The sequence below is a fragment of the Podarcis filfolensis genome (genome assembly GCF_964270895.1).
Source record: "Podarcis filfolensis genome assembly, chromosome: 11".
NCBI classification, from domain to species: domain Eukaryota; kingdom Metazoa; phylum Chordata; class Lepidosauria; order Squamata; family Lacertidae; genus Podarcis; species Podarcis filfolensis.
In genome coordinates this window covers 13,938,263-13,953,924 of record NC_139613.1, presented here as the reverse complement: position 1 = coordinate 13,953,924, position 15,662 = coordinate 13,938,263, and the positions used below count along the sequence as shown (strand labels likewise).

The window sequence follows — 15,662 nt, the reverse complement described above, 5'->3', positions numbered from 1 at the left end:
GAAAAGCCAGCTGAAATAAGAGCATAAGAGCAGCAGCCCTGCTGGATCAGTGAAAAGGTCCACCTTACTCAGCATCCTATATTCACTGTGGCCAACCAGCTACTCATGCGAAGCCTGTAAGCAGGACATGAAGGCAAAAGACCTCTCCTGGCTTGCGATCCTGGTAATCAGAAGCATATTGCCTCCAATACTGGAAACCATTGGTAGACAAATTCATAGTGGATAAGGCTAAGCATGTTATGCATTTAGGGAAGGAATACATGATTTAAGCAGTGCTCAAACCACAATGCTGTAAAAGCAATTTTACAATGCTGTAAAAGAACAAAATTATGACCGCGTTTGAAGGCCATAATTTTAAACCATATTTTTCTAGAATGTATAAGTAAATTAATATGACAGCAGTAACTCTATTAAAAGATCTGTAGGCCTAGTGTGGCTTCGAATGCATCGCCAATAAACAACAGGAATAGCACAGTGCACTATTACACTCACCTACTTAAAAAAAGCACCCCAACATTTTAAGGAGGGTATCCCATACAAATAAACTGAAATGCTTTTGCCATGGTGTGAATTAAACCATGGGCCACAGTGATCGATTAAAGTGCTAAACAGACATGCCCATCAAACCATGTCCTGTACTCCTAACATATTCCTATATACATCTACGGGATCATCCCAGTTTAAAACGAGTAAGGATAGGAGTCTAATTTTGTTTAACCACAAATCACTGAATAAAGTAGGAGGCAAACCTTTTTTTAAAAAAGCAGAGCCCAACAGCCAATTAGTGAAAGCCAAAGCACTGCCACTGAAGTGACTATCATCTTGCAAATAACACCAGGCTGAGTACCGTGTGTTTTCAGCTCTTATGAAGTGCCTGTTGATTTAGCGATATTGTGCAATCAGTTGCAATAATCACATAGTTCATTTTCATTTTCAGCGACACAACTCATAAGCTCGCCTCTTCAAAACCGCAACAATATTTTTCTTCCAAAGTGTGGAAATCTGCTAAAATCTAACACACAATGTCCAGCCTTAAAGCAGCTATAGGTCTCTGTCCAACATATAATAAATGTTATCCAGAAATGCAGCAGTTGTACTAAAGCTACATCACTTGCTTTCCAGAGCCGAGTAGCAATAAGATAGTATGTTTTATTATGAGTGTCATGGAGACGGTGTGAAAAATCAAGAGCCACAGGCAGTAAGCAGCAATGGGTCAATAATGTTCACAGAGACATTGTGTAGATAATCAACAACAAGGCCTTAGGTTCTCTATGCACTGCAAACAGCTGAAGGGCAAATCAATACAGCCATGGGAAGGACACTGCCTTGTTCCACTTCCCACAATACACTACCCACCACTACAGGAAAGCACCCTAAAAATGAAATGAATTCTAACTTCATCTGCAGCAAAGCACAAGGCAACTGCCATTAAAAGCATTTTATACACCAACGTTTGTAGCAGAAAAGAAAAGAAATCTAAGGTACAGAACATGAAAGTCCAATGGAAACAGATCTAAACAGTGAGCGATGACTGTAAGACAGGAAATGGTATGTACTCTGAATACTTATCGTGCAATACCAAAAGGAATGCAGCTGAACTCTTAAGAGAGAGATCTTTTAAAGATCCCTCCCCCCAACTGCTACCTGGATTCCAACCAGGCAATCACAATATTAAGTTTTTGAAGTTGCCCATTTAGAAAACAACACTTAACGATCAATTGCCTTTAAAATTAAGTAGGGAGTAACAGTCTTAGGTTAATAGATTTATATGTACAGATTGTTACAAAACTAATGAATCAACGTAACAGGATAATATTGCAATGCAGATCATTGTTGCCAGAGGCAATATTTTGCACACAGTATTAATAAATGACTACTTTTTTAAGTATGTGGTGCTAATTTTATGAAACCGTTCAGTAAAACGAAACAAAAAATGTATTGGAAATAAATGTTGATTTATTATTTCTCAAGGAAAAGGTGATTCTCTGCATCCATCATGGCATTAATCACTAGATGCAATCTCCAAGTTTGCAATATAGAGCCATCATTGCTCGGGACCTGATTAAAAATGTGCTGAAAAGGGAGAAGAATGCATACAAAAACAATTGGTCTGCTTCTAAAAAATCCAAGCTAAAGTAACCTTTTGTCTCCCTTTGTTCAGACAACAGAAGTTTGTTTCTTCACACACCAGAAATAATTCATTGCATTTTGGAGGGATATGTATACAAAGTAAAGAACATGAAAACAACCTAACAAACCCAAGGCGATGTGAATAATTAAAACAACAACAACAACAACACACATGTACTGTCAGCTTACTGCCGGATATGATTTAGAGGGTTGTATATGAAAAATTGATAGAAGAATTGATGCATACACAGTCCAAGAATGTATGGAGAACTGAGTGTTAACTGAAACTATGACTAATAGGCAAAGCCCACCAGACTGTTTTCACTACATGCCATTAAATTATATCACTAAAATATGAAGCAAAAAGCACAATGATTTGGGGCATTGCCTGGCTTTTTACAGAATCATAAAAAACTAAAACAAGTCCTATGGACCTATAGTCCTATAGACAGGTACATCCCTCATGGAGGTGAGAGAAAGGATACACAGTATGTTTATTTTAATGCAGAAGAAATTTAATTAATTGCATCAACAGAATATCATGCTAAACAAAAGTATCTTGAGACATGCAATGGTATTTTATTAGTATAGGGCAGTATACAAATTTAATAAATAATAACAATAACAATAAAATGTTCCGTTTGTAACAACAGCCTTGTGCCATTGTAAAGCTGCAATCTTGAGCACGCTTACCCAGGAGTTCACCACAATAATAATAATAAAAAAACCCAGTGGGCTTTGCTTCTGAATTCATACGCTGTGTGCCAGCAGAATTTTCTATGGAATATATAATGGATTTCCAGGCAGTTGATTATAGGTTTGTTTACTCTTGGATATGTAGTTCAAAATTAAACTAAACTAAACTCAGGTTAAGAGGGATGCGGGTGGCGCTGTGGGTTAAACCACAGAGCCTAGGGCTTGCCGATCAGAAGGTCGGCAGTTCGAATCCCCGCGACGGGGTGAGCTCCCGTTGCTCGGTCCCTGCTCCTGCCAACCTAGCAGTTCGAAAGCATGTCAAAGTGCAAGTAGATAAATAGGTACTGCTCTGGTGGGAAGGTAAACAGCGTTTCTGTGTGCTGCTCTGGTTCGCCAGAAGCAGCTTAGTCATGCTGGCCACATGACCCGGAAGCTGTACGCCGGCTCCCTTGGCCAATAAAGCGAGATGAGCGCCGCATTTGACTTCCGAGGACTACCCTCCCTGCAGATAACTTTCCAATGTTTTAAAACAAGTAAGCCAGATTTTCAATCAAGTGCCTTCCTTCCCTCATCCATGACTCACCCATCTGTAAATATCCCCAAGTGACCTACCCGTTCATGACTCACAAAGCGCATCCATTCCCTGATGACAAGGCAAGCATTAAGGATAGGCATGGCTGGACACTTGCTCAGACCCACATCCCTCATGGCCCTGCTGTTACCCCCCTGACTCCTTGCTGTCACTACCTTTTCCCTTGCCCACCATCTCAAAGTATTCTCATTTTCTAAAATTTAGAGAAAATGAAAACGGTACACCCTAAATCATCACTGGCTATTTTCACCTACATTTCTATTTACTGTATTTTTCTGTGTATAAGACTAGGGTTTTTTCCCCTAAAAAACAATGTCAAAAATTCGGGGGCGTCATACACGGGGCCATCTCTCCCCATTTTCTTAAATCTGAGTCCCCCAAAATAGGGGGTATCTTATACATGGGGGCATCTTATAGACAGAAAAATACAGTATATTCTCCAATAATATCCGGGGGAATGGGTATATAATACCGAGACTTCTTTGGGATAAGAGGAGAAATTGAAACAGTGATCTTTCCTATGCAGAGTTTTGGGACGCAATATGAATAATTGGCTTTACACTTTTGGTTGCAATGAAAGAAAGCAACACATTTGGAGACTGAATAACATGAGACATAGGGCTCCAAGAGGAATGGCGAGTTTTTAGGAGATGATAATTCTGTTCAATGGGGCTTCAATAACAGCGAGGGGGTGCCATTCCAGGACTGACTGCAGATTTGAAGAGGCCCATGGCACAGGATTCTCTGCAGTTCAGCAAAATCTAGAGGGACACAGGTTCTTATGCCCTGCTGTAAATTAAGATTTTTAATTTAACACTGCAGTATCCAAACATTTGCACCATGATGCAAACCTTACTGAAAACACAGTGACTCAAGGTTTAGAATCAGTGTAATTTAGCCCACATACAAACCTTTCATGTGGGCTTGTTTCCTTGGCATGATTTCCCATGCAGAAATAGAACTGGCTTTACAGTCTGCATAGGGCTGAACCCGAACATTTCAGAAGGCCTTTTCCGGCATCACTTGTAGAACACAATAAGTTTATCTGCCAAGGACCTCTCTGCCATAAATAGTGATGGAAAGAACAACTGTTCTATAGGCTAGAACAGGTCTAATGCATATGTTTTGTTACTCGAGTCTAATGCATGTAATTTGTTTCTACGTATTGCACTAGACTGACATCTACTGACACAACACGAGCATTACACTGTATTACAATTCCATTCGTGGGCTACAAACCAGAGGAGGAAGCATGGTTATAAACTGGATCCCAATTTGCTGCTTCCAAACCCAGCGTAGCTGCACAAATTGACTGTATAGCTTCACCTTAAGGCATGTCTGTACAGCAAGCCGGCAACTTACTCCCATTTAACTTGAACGCATTCAGTTTTACATGTGTGGCAAAATTAATTCATTAATTAAAAGGGGGTGGGGAAAATGACTTTGGCAATCCCACCTGCCATTGAACCCAATGTGTTTTGACTCTGTGCAGGTCTGGCTTTAGGCACGATCCCTGGAACGTAACCCCTGCGTAAGTTGCAGGCTTACTGTATGCACTGCAGACAAGTTGTTCTCCCTTGCACTCTGGCGTCAGGGTAAGGCGAGAAGTTTAAAATCTTGAAATCTAGTATCAGCACAGGGACTAAGACACTTCGCTTGCAACAAAGATGTGTCATATTTATAAGAGGAAGTGTTGGATTCTTTGGGGACCTGTGAATTACACATTTTATTTCGGGCAGTTGCCAGCTCTGCCACTGACATCTGCACTACATTAGGTGCAAACAGACACCCAATGTGGCCACTGGGAGCCACAACATTTCAAAAGTGACTACAAGAACAGGAGCAGGAGAACCACATGCTTCCTGAGAGCAACAGCTAACAAGTTCTCCAACGGGCTCCTATAATTGCCAGCTTACTAAATAATTAACAACAAACTTATTGAAATCATTTGTCAAATGGAAGCAGCTAGAACTCCCTTCTTGAAACTGAACCTTATTTACAGGAAGGGATGCGTCCCATATTCCAGTGTGGATAAGCAGTTAAGTTTACAGTGATACTAACGTTTCCAGCAGCAAAAGCATTAAGTTAAAGGGACCTAGCTTACAACAGATGCTGCAAATCCCATTTCCCAGAAAATGAAGATTATGATACATGTTTGTCACATCTCTTTGTGTTATTGTTTTTAATAATAATAAAAAAATGTCCTATTGGACCATGCAGAGGCTAATCTAACCCTGCATTCTGTTTCCAACAGACACCAGTTGGATCATGCCAGGAACTCACAAGCTGGGCATGAAGACAAGAGCTCTCTAGATTGGTTCCCAAACAGTAGATCAGGGCTGGGGGAACCTGTGACCAACTACAGGCCAACCTGTGATCACTGACCATGCTTGCTGGGGTTGATGGATATCAGAATCCAGCAACATCTGGAGGACCAAAGGATCCCGACTGCTGCAGTAGATCTTCAGTGGTGTCCTGTCTCTGAGTATAAGTGGGTTGCATTTAACTATCATAGCTATTAGTCACTTTGAGAAAATTTTGAGTGAACCAGGTAGATAAACCCAGCAGGTAAATTTACAACAACAAGAAGAAAATAGCACCTGCTAGACCTAACTCCATGATTTTGCCTAATGTGTTGTTAAAAGCACCATGAAGTCATTGGGTTGTAGGGAATTCCTAAAGTTTGGGGATTTCTGGTAGTTATGCTTGCCATACATCAGGAAAATTCTTGACATGTCAAGGTTTTCAGGTGTAAAAATGGCGTCGGGGGGATTTTCCCGAATCAGCAAAATGTCAGGAAAACCTGGAACATGATGGAAAAAAAGCAGCGGCAATATGACAGCCCTAATGGTAGTCAGCCATTATTTGTGGCCACCACTCTCACACATTCATCCAAGTCTTCTTGCACAAGCAGAGGACTTAGGGGAGGCAAGAAGTCAAGCGCTCACTTTGTGAGGTAATTTATTGCTGCTTCTGAGTCTCCAAAGCCTGGAGACCAGTGAAAGATCCACCCAAGTGCCTGGGGTGCCAGAGAACTCAGGGAAGGATAGGGGTCTTTCTCCCCCATCCAGCACAAAATAAGACATGTTGCTTCCATGTTTTCTGTGAAGTACAGAAAGTCTGGACGGAGAAATCTCAATCTGTTCCAAGCAGCAAGATCACAAGGAGCCTCACTTGACACTTTCATTATATCTAGTTGGATCTGCTAGTGTTGCCCACAACCCTCCTGTTTGCCACACACTCAAAAGCAAATCTAGTGCACCTTAAATCTCTTACGTAGCAACCAGAAGTTATCCTGGTCAATGGCGAAAGGAGAACGTTGGATACGCATTTTTGAAAACTACCACTTATTCTGTTGTATAATTTGTTGATAGTTTTGTTGTCTTCCTATGTACATGAGGACCTGTGCCTTGGATCCATGTTTTTGTAGTGCTGTCAATCACCGGGTGATTTTTACACTGCAAGCTATCAATGAAAGCTTTAAAAGTTTTGGGTTGGACCCTATGTAAAAACAAACTAATTCAAGAGTGCCCATTTCAGTTGTACTGAACTCCACCCCCCGGAAAATGTTGGGGGGGGAATGGAGTAGGACTTGGGGGGGGGGAGTGATCAGATGGAGTGGTTCCCACAGCATTCCCTCCAAGCCCATTTGTGCCTATGCAACCCCAGACCATAATAATAGTGTGAATCAGTCTGTCCTTGAGTGTACTTCTAATGAGAACATATTTTCCTCACTCAAACATCCATTTCCCGTGAATATAACCAAACCGGCTGATGGAGCTGTTCATACGAATTACCTAAAAAGGCTTGGATTTAGTTGTAGTCATTTAAAAGATGGTGCCATGTCAAACAACAACAAAAAACCCAAAACACTTCTGGATAAAGGTACAAATATAAGCCAGTTATTTGCCTTTTTCAAGCTTCTCGTTGCCGAAACACAGAATGCATCCTAAAAGGTTGCTGGGAGGAAAGGGGAAAAAAGTCAGGAAGATAAGATACTCCAGCATGTCTACTGAACCAAGGGCAAACCAAGCCAGAGGGAAGATTTTCATTGCAGATTCAGCCATTCATACAGAGATGTAGCTGTAAGCACTTGCCCAGCCTGTCCATCAACACCTCTGACCTTTGTTAGCTACTTTAGACTCACAGACACATTTTTAAAAGCACATTTTAGAATCCATAATGTGGAGCCATGCTTTCTAGAACTAGTGGTGGAAATAAAACTCAGTGTATTTACCCTGCAGACATGTTAGCAAACTAACTGTGGGAGGGAGGGAGGGAGGGAGGGAGGGAGGGACACAGGATAAACTCTTCTTTGTGCTATTGTTTGAAATAAAGGGGGAAGGCACAGAGAGTAAAACAAATAAGAATAGAAACATCATTTGCTAGCCAGTCTTAAACCATGGTTTGTTGTTGGATTACAGGTTGTGGCTTGTTTGGGAGTAATAAACCACGTTCCCAAGTTCTACCCATCTTGGTTTGTTTACTTGTCAGCACAAGGTGAGGACTGAAGTGGAAGCAATTGTGTTGTATGCATGTACCAGCTTCCTTTATAAAGTGAAGCATTTTTGGCTCACTGTTATGTGAGAACATGACCATGTGTGAGGGTTCCTCTGGACCACTGAGGTCATTCATGCTTGAAACGCCTTAGTCCAAGATGGATCAATCAGGTGTATCCCCTGATAAGAGAATAAAATCCCTTCTTTTGCCTAACAAAACAGGAGCTGAGACACCAAAAGATGACCAGCTATTTGTGTTTCCTCTGATGTTCATTGTCAGATGTGAAAATTGTCTCTTAAGAGGTCAGCGCCGGCCATATTGGAATGTTAAATTGCATTTCTATTTATTGCCAGTCCACAGTTTTCTTTCAGTGAAGTACAGCATGGGAGTAAGATGCTCTTCTTACAAAATGTGTGTTTTATAACACATAGACAAATAATCTAGAGCAGCAGTTGGGAGTCTCCAGCCTGCAGGCAAATTTGGCCCAAGCAAGGCTCTTTCCCCCAAGCCACGCTCACCTGCCCTCCACTTGACATCATATATGATGTCATGTGTGGGGCAGGTAAAGATGGAGCTCCCTGCTGAAAGCGGGGTTTGCAGGCACCGCCTTTGCAAGTGCTGATGACAATCACCTGGTTGGTGGTGTTAACCAAGATCTGTCCTGTCAGGGTACTGCCATCGGAACAGGGTAGGGAAGCAGAGGGGCAGTTGGGTTACAGGGAAACTCTGAAAATCTTGCGAAGCAGTTCCTCTTCCTGTGGTGAGGAAAGCCACACCTCCAGTGGGGAAGAGGGGAAAGGACCAGAGGATGCTGCTGGGAGTCTCGGCACCGTTCCTGGGGGGCAAGGACCAGAGGAAGCTGCTGGGAGCCTCAGCACCGCTCCTGGCCAAGCCGGCCAGGAGGGAAGCACACCCCTTCCATTGCCCACCCTGCGCAGAGGTGTAAAACGCAAAGAAGGAAGGAAAAGGCTGGGGGTGACGAAGCTCTTATGTTGGGGGAGGTCCCGGAAACAACCACTCCCGGATTCTGCTAGCGACTGAGGCAGACATGAACTTGTGGCTCTGCACCGTAAATAGTTTTGCACCAAAATAAAACCTGTAAAAGACAGGTCGGAGTCCTGACTGGTTACTCATGAGCAACCACCATTGCCATCTGACATGTCCCTTTGCCTGCGTGGCTTGAAATAAAGGGGGAAATGCTTCCACTGACATCAGGGTGAGGCCGAGTGATTGGCAGGTGGGAGGCATTGCTGACCTGCCAAAATGATCTCTGGAGGTCACAGGACCTAAGTGCCACTGACTGGAAACAGTTCCCTGCACCTCCCCCCTCCCCCCCCAGTCATTGGGATCTGAAGAAATCAGCACTACAACTATGGCACTTTGGAAGAACAGAGGTTCATATTCTAAAATAAATAGGGTATTTTTTAAAATTAAGAAAAAAGCAACTGAAGATTTAGCCTGTAATTTTTTAATGCAGCTGAGAGCAAACTGGAATAGATTGCCTCTTCCCTAAGTAGCTAGGATATATATATATAAATATATAGAGAGAGGGAGAAGAAGAAGAAGGTAAGGTTTGTATGTGTGTGTCTTGAGAACACAAGGAAAAATAAGTATTAGAGGATCCTGACTTATGGCTCCTAGCAATGTGAGAAGGCTGGTATCTGTCTCTTAATATTAGACATTTTTGTTTTTTCTGCCTTGGTAGAAGAACCTGGTGTGTTTTGACCCAGTGGAATAAATTTACAGTTTGATCTTAAGTACCTTTACTGTGTGATTAACTTAGTAGTAATTGTGCTTATGGTCGCAGGTTAATTTCAACTACATTCTGGTGGTGATTACTTGTAATGTTTTTAATCTATCGTGCTTGCTTTAAAAAGCCTTGATATATATATGAGAAATACAGGCTTGTATATATTTAATGATCTCACTAAAACAGCTCTACTTCAAACAGCAGAATTAACAGGGTGGGGTGGGAACGGTATCTGAAGTAAGCAAAACACTCAAGATACCCTTTGAGAAGTTACGGCTTTTTTCGGACAGCTATTATTAACCCATCTGTGCTCGCCATTCAGTTACAGCAAATGAAAACAGTAAGACTCTATATACATTGAGTCCTTCATTAAACTATTGATCCCCCTTAGCATTATCCATAATGTTCCAGCGACTCAGCATGTCAACTGGTGAAGAGCTAGTCTCTTTCCTTTCAATAACTTCCACAGTTTACAGAGAGGAGATCACAATGATTTATTTACCTGACATTTTCCAGTCCGGATGTCGTAGAGGGCCACTGAACCATGGCGAGATCCAACTGCTATTCTGTGGCTCCGCTCATAATAGCTGACCATGTAGAACCTGAATTGAACATTAGAGCAAGGAACGAGTGAGATTTGATCAGACGGTGTGGGATGCAAAACTTCTTCTTTTTTACTACAATCTGGTAATTAATAGCACTGCTAGTATCAACGTTTTATTTCACAGCCTGGTCCTGCAAATCCACTTTAGCCAGGGATATGCAAACGGCTGTTCTAACGGCCATGGCACCCTTGTCTTGCGGCTCTGCACCTTACCAGATGAATGCATCTATCCAGCTTCTTATGCAACAATTTAAACTGAATAAAGACTCTTGGCATAACATAGAAACTGCTCTGCCCCCCCCTTCGGATCTTGAACTGCCCCCCTTCAGATCTTGAAATATGGGTCCCCTCAACAAAATTTAAAATTCGGCTTTGTAATTCGGAATTTATGTGATGTGATTTGATTTGATTTGATTGGCCGGTTAATAAAATTTAAAAAGAAAAAGAAAAAAAGAAACTGCTCTGAATAGACCTGATTGGAGATCTCTCTCTTTTTTAAAGACTATAGGATATTTATTCAGTCTGCCCAGATAAGATTTTTCTTGAAACACATATAGTATTTAATTCTGGGGAATTTATTTCTTCATCCCACAATTCTCCTAACAATCCCATTTTTATTTTATTTTAGCCCGGCTGTTCTTCTTTTTTTAAAAAATATTTCATATATATATAAACACACAGAGTATGCAAAAAAAGAAGAAGAAGAAAACCACATACATGAAAAGAAAAAGGAAAAAAGAAAAAGACAAGTACCCCCAAAACAAACATTTTCAATTACACTTGTACGTAAGGAGTACAAGTTGTCTTTTTACAGTTAACTGGCTTGACTCCTTGATTCATAACATGACTTCCTGTTATTCTTGAATGTACTTAGTAGTTCCTTATTCTAAATATCTGTAATCAGTTGTTAAATCTGTGGAGAAACATTCTGGTTGTCAGTGGGATTTTAATCTAAGCTAAGCCTACTGATGGTCTGGGAACCTCCTTTTTTCATGTAATTTATAAAAACATCCCATTCTTATTCTCTCCTTTGAGTGATTTCTTATTGAGTCAATAAGTTTAGCTAATTCTAGATATTCACTTAATTTTAAGAGCCATTCTTCCTTTGTTGGTATTGTATTACATTTCCAGTGTTTCACTATCACGATCCTAGCGGCCGTGATTGCGTATAAAAAGACTCTTTTGTTATCTTTTGGGATGTCCGTAGTGAAAATTCTTAATTAAAAAAGTTCTCTATGTGTGTGTGTCTAATCATTTTTTAAATTTCTTCATAGATCATGTCCCAGAATGTTTTTATTCTGGGGCACGTCCACCACATGTGGAAAAAATTCCCCTCTTTTTGATTATACTTCCAGCATTTATTACTGATTTTTTTTTTTTTAGCCAATTTTGCTGGTGTCATATACCCCCGGTACATAATCTTTAGGAGGTTTTCTTTAATCGTATGCCGTGAATCTAATATCGTGTTTCCAAAGGTTTTCCCGTTTTTCTAGCTCTATATTGTATCCAAAATCCTGTGCCCATTTTACCATTACATCTTTGACCTCTTCATCTTTTAGATGCCTATTTAATAATAATTTATACATTTTAGACAGATTTTATATTATTATTTGAGAGGAGTTCTTTATCTAGTTCAGAAATTATCTTGTAAAATCCATTTTCCCTTTCATCAGGTTTGAAAATTCCATTGAGTTGATGATATTGTAGCCAACTTACGCTGATATGTTTTAATGTGTCACAGTCCTTTAGTCTTAGTTGGTTATCTCGTTCTTCTAATAATTTTTTATATGTCAGCCAATTGCTACTCATGTTTTTCCTTTTAACCGCCATTGCCTCCATTGGTGATATCCACCACGGGGTTTTTGGCTCTAACAATTTTTTAGTTCTCTCCCACACCTCGAATATTGCCTTTCTAACAATATGGTATTTGAAACCCTTATGTATTTTCACTTTTTCATAACCCAGATAACCATGCCATCCTACTACGTTATCCCTTCCTTCTATATCTAACAGGTTGGCATTCTTTAAAAGCATCCAGTCTTTTAACCATACTAAACATGCAGCTTCAAAGTATAACCTAAAGTCTGGCAATGCAAATCCATCCCTTTCTTTTAAGTCCGTTAATAATTTGAATTTGATGCTGGGTTTCTTGTCTTGCCATATGTACCTCGCCAGGAACCTATGCCATTCTTTAAAGCAACTAATTCCATTTATAATCGGGATGGTTTGGGGGAAAAACAAAACATATTTGGGAGGACTACCATTTTAACTGTCAATATTCTCCCAGTTTAACAATCCCATTTTATCCTACCAACAACCCTTTAAGGCACATGAGGTTGAAAGTGCAATATAATAATAATAATAATAATAATAATAATAATAATAATAATAATAATTTATTTATTTATACCCTGCCCATCTGGCTGGGTTTCCCCAGCCACTCTGGGCAGCTTCCAACAAAATATTAAAAATACAATAAAACATCAGACATTAAAAAACTTCCCTAAACAGGGCTGCCTTCAGGTGTCTTCTAAACGTCAGACAGTTGTTTATTTCCTTGACATCTGATGGAAGGGCATTCCACAGGGTGGGCACCACAACTGAGAAGGCCCTTTGCCTGGTTCCCTGTAACTTTTGCTTCTCGGTGTGAGGGAATCGCCAGAAGGCCCTCGGCGCTGGACCTCAGTGTCTGGGCAGAACAATGCGGGTGGAGATGCTCCTTCAGGTATACTGGGCTGAGGCCATTTAGGGCTTTCAAGGTCTGCACCAACACTCTGAATTGTGCTTGGAAGCATACTGGGAGCCAATGACGCCAAGACAGGTGTTATGTGGTCTCGGCAGCCACTCCCAGTTACCAGTCTAGCTGCCACATTCTGGAATAATTCGCCTAAGATCACCTAACAAGTTTTGTCGCTGGGCAGGTATTTGAACCCAGGTCTCTCTGGTCAAACTCTGCAAGCTGCACTGCAATGGCAACCATTAGGAGCAGTGCTATTTTTCTAGAAAAAGAGGTGCCGGAACTAACCATGAACACCTCCCTCGTTCTCTTAGAATGGCAATGGCACCTACCCTAAGAGGTGCTGGAACAGAGTTCCTGTGAGTTCTGGCTAAAAAACCCCCTGTGTGCTTTTGTTTTTCTGTGATACACTCCTTTTGCAAGGGTAAGCCCATTCGAATGTGGATATATGCACAACTCTGGCTACAATCGAGGAATAACAAGCATATGCAGCACCAAAGACCCAAGCAAGCGAAAAAAACATTACTTGTGTCAGCACACAGTTCCATATTTCTGACTTCACTGTGAGAGGAAATGGGAGCTAGGATACAGCATCCATATGGAGGTTAGATACAATATTTTTTGCCTCCCTCATTCTTTTCACATGCAACTGATAACAGCTGGATTACTGCTGATGGTTTAACTAGGTGGTGATCTGGTGATCAAATGCTGATCATTGGTTTATTGATTGCCTGCTACAGTTTTCTGCACTGAAGGCCTGATTTGCCACTATATGAAGGGATTTCCCCTCCTGCCACCACAGCACAGAAGCAGGTAGGTGATTTCTGTCTGTTCCTGCATGGCACTGTGTAGGCGATGCTAACATTAACTGCACCTGCTTACATTGGAATTCCAAAATCTCTTCTCTTGGAAGAGGGATAGAAAGATATAGAAGAGTACAGTGGTACCTCGGGTTAAGTACTTAATTTGTTCCAGAGGTCCGTTCTTAACCTGAAACTGTTCTTAACCTGAAGCACCACTTTAGCTAATGGGGCCTCCCGCTGCTGCCGCACCGCCAGAGCACGATTTCTGTTCTCATCCTGAAGCAAAGTTCTTAACCTGAAGCACTAGTTCTGGGTTAGCGTAGTCTGTAACCTGAAGCGTATGTAACCTGAAGCGTATGTAACCCGAGGTACCACAGTATTGCAAACAGCCCCAACCAACCTTCTTTCCAGGAAAGATGGTACGAGGGAGAAACAAATTCCTGATGAAAACAAGAATATGATGAGGAAAGAATAGATTATAATGCAAATATTGGCATCTTTTATTTTTCAGCTGCAGTGGGGGGCAAAACACAATGCAGTACTGAAAAGGCGATTCTGAAGAGCAAGGAGGTTTTAGTCTAAGGAATTCTGATGCCTGAGGCACAGAAGGATGTCCATAATTATTTAATACGGCTGAACAAAACACAGGCAACAAAAATGAAAAGGATTCTAAGATGTTGCTTTGCTGCAGTTTGTTTTTTTGTACAACAACAGATTAGGGAGAAAGCAACAGGTGGCTCTGCACTTTCTTGATTGGGATTGAGTAGAATTTGGGGAGCATAATTTCATACACAGATTGCCTTCTTTGAAACCCCTGTAAAATCTCACTAGCAAAGTCTTCTGTGCACAGTAATGCAGTTTTGCTTTAACACAGCCTTGCACAATTTGTGACACTACCAAGCTAAATGCAACGAAGAGTAACATATAAGGGAATATAAAGCTGGGGGCAATTTTGTAGGGCTGTGAACAGTTAACCTTGCATTCTGGAGGTTTACAAATTCTCTCACAAAAAGGCGGTGGGTTGTTAATGATGACACAACAAAGTACCACCCAAGAACCACTGAGGTTCTTGATTTCTGATCCTCCTTCATGGCAATGGTCCAGCACACAGAGATCTACTTGGGATATATCAGCACTACAAGTTTCTACCAGTTTCATACTAGTTTAATTTGAGGAGAGTGTCTTTTAATGGTGCTAGTTTTTTAATCTGTTGTTTTATCTTTCTGTGTGTATGTATAGGTCTTATGATTTTATAATTCTATTTTGTTCTAAGCCAGGCTTCCTCAATCTCGGCCCTCCAGATGTTTTGAGACTACAATTCCCATCATCCCTGGCCACTGGTCCTGCTAGCTAGGGATCATGGGAGTTGTAGGCCAAAAACATCTGGAGGGCCGAGGTTGAGGAAGCCTGTTCTAAGCCATCTTGGAAATACAGTGGTACCTCGGGTTAAGAACTTAATTTGTTTTGGAGGTCCGTTCTTAACCTGAAACTGTTCTTAACCTGAGGTACCATTTTAGCTAATGTGGCCTTCCGCTGCCGCCACACAATTTCTGTTCTCAACCTGAAGCAAAGTTCTTAACCTGAGGTACTATTTTCTGGGTTAGTGGAGTCTGTAACCTGAAGTGTCTGTAACCTGAAGCGTCTGTAAACTGAGGTACCATTGTATTTATACTGAAGGGTGGAATATCAATGAAATAAACACCCCTTAAAACTTTTGCTACTTGCATGGGATTTCCAAAACAGTATGGCCATATTCACATGCAATACTAAGCCAAACATCCTGGCATAATAAGCAAAGCACGCACCAGCATGCAGCCCCCTGGCTCCTCCCTCCATGTGCATGGCCAACA

At 41.2% G+C, this 15,662-nt stretch overlaps 1 protein-coding gene across 8 annotated transcripts in view; it reads right to left on the bottom strand.

The window, feature by feature from the left end:
* WDR7 (WD repeat domain 7) overlaps positions 1-15,662 on the bottom strand; it is a 217,179-nt gene that overhangs the window by 33,591 nt on the left and 167,926 nt on the right. For all 8 annotated transcript variants that reach the window (XM_083575496.1, XM_083575498.1, XM_083575497.1 and 5 more), the window contains one exon: positions 10,171-10,270. In XM_083575496.1, the coding sequence (XP_083431622.1) occupies positions 10,171-10,270 (100 nt within the window). The remainder of the gene's footprint in view (positions 1-10,170; positions 10,271-15,662) is intronic.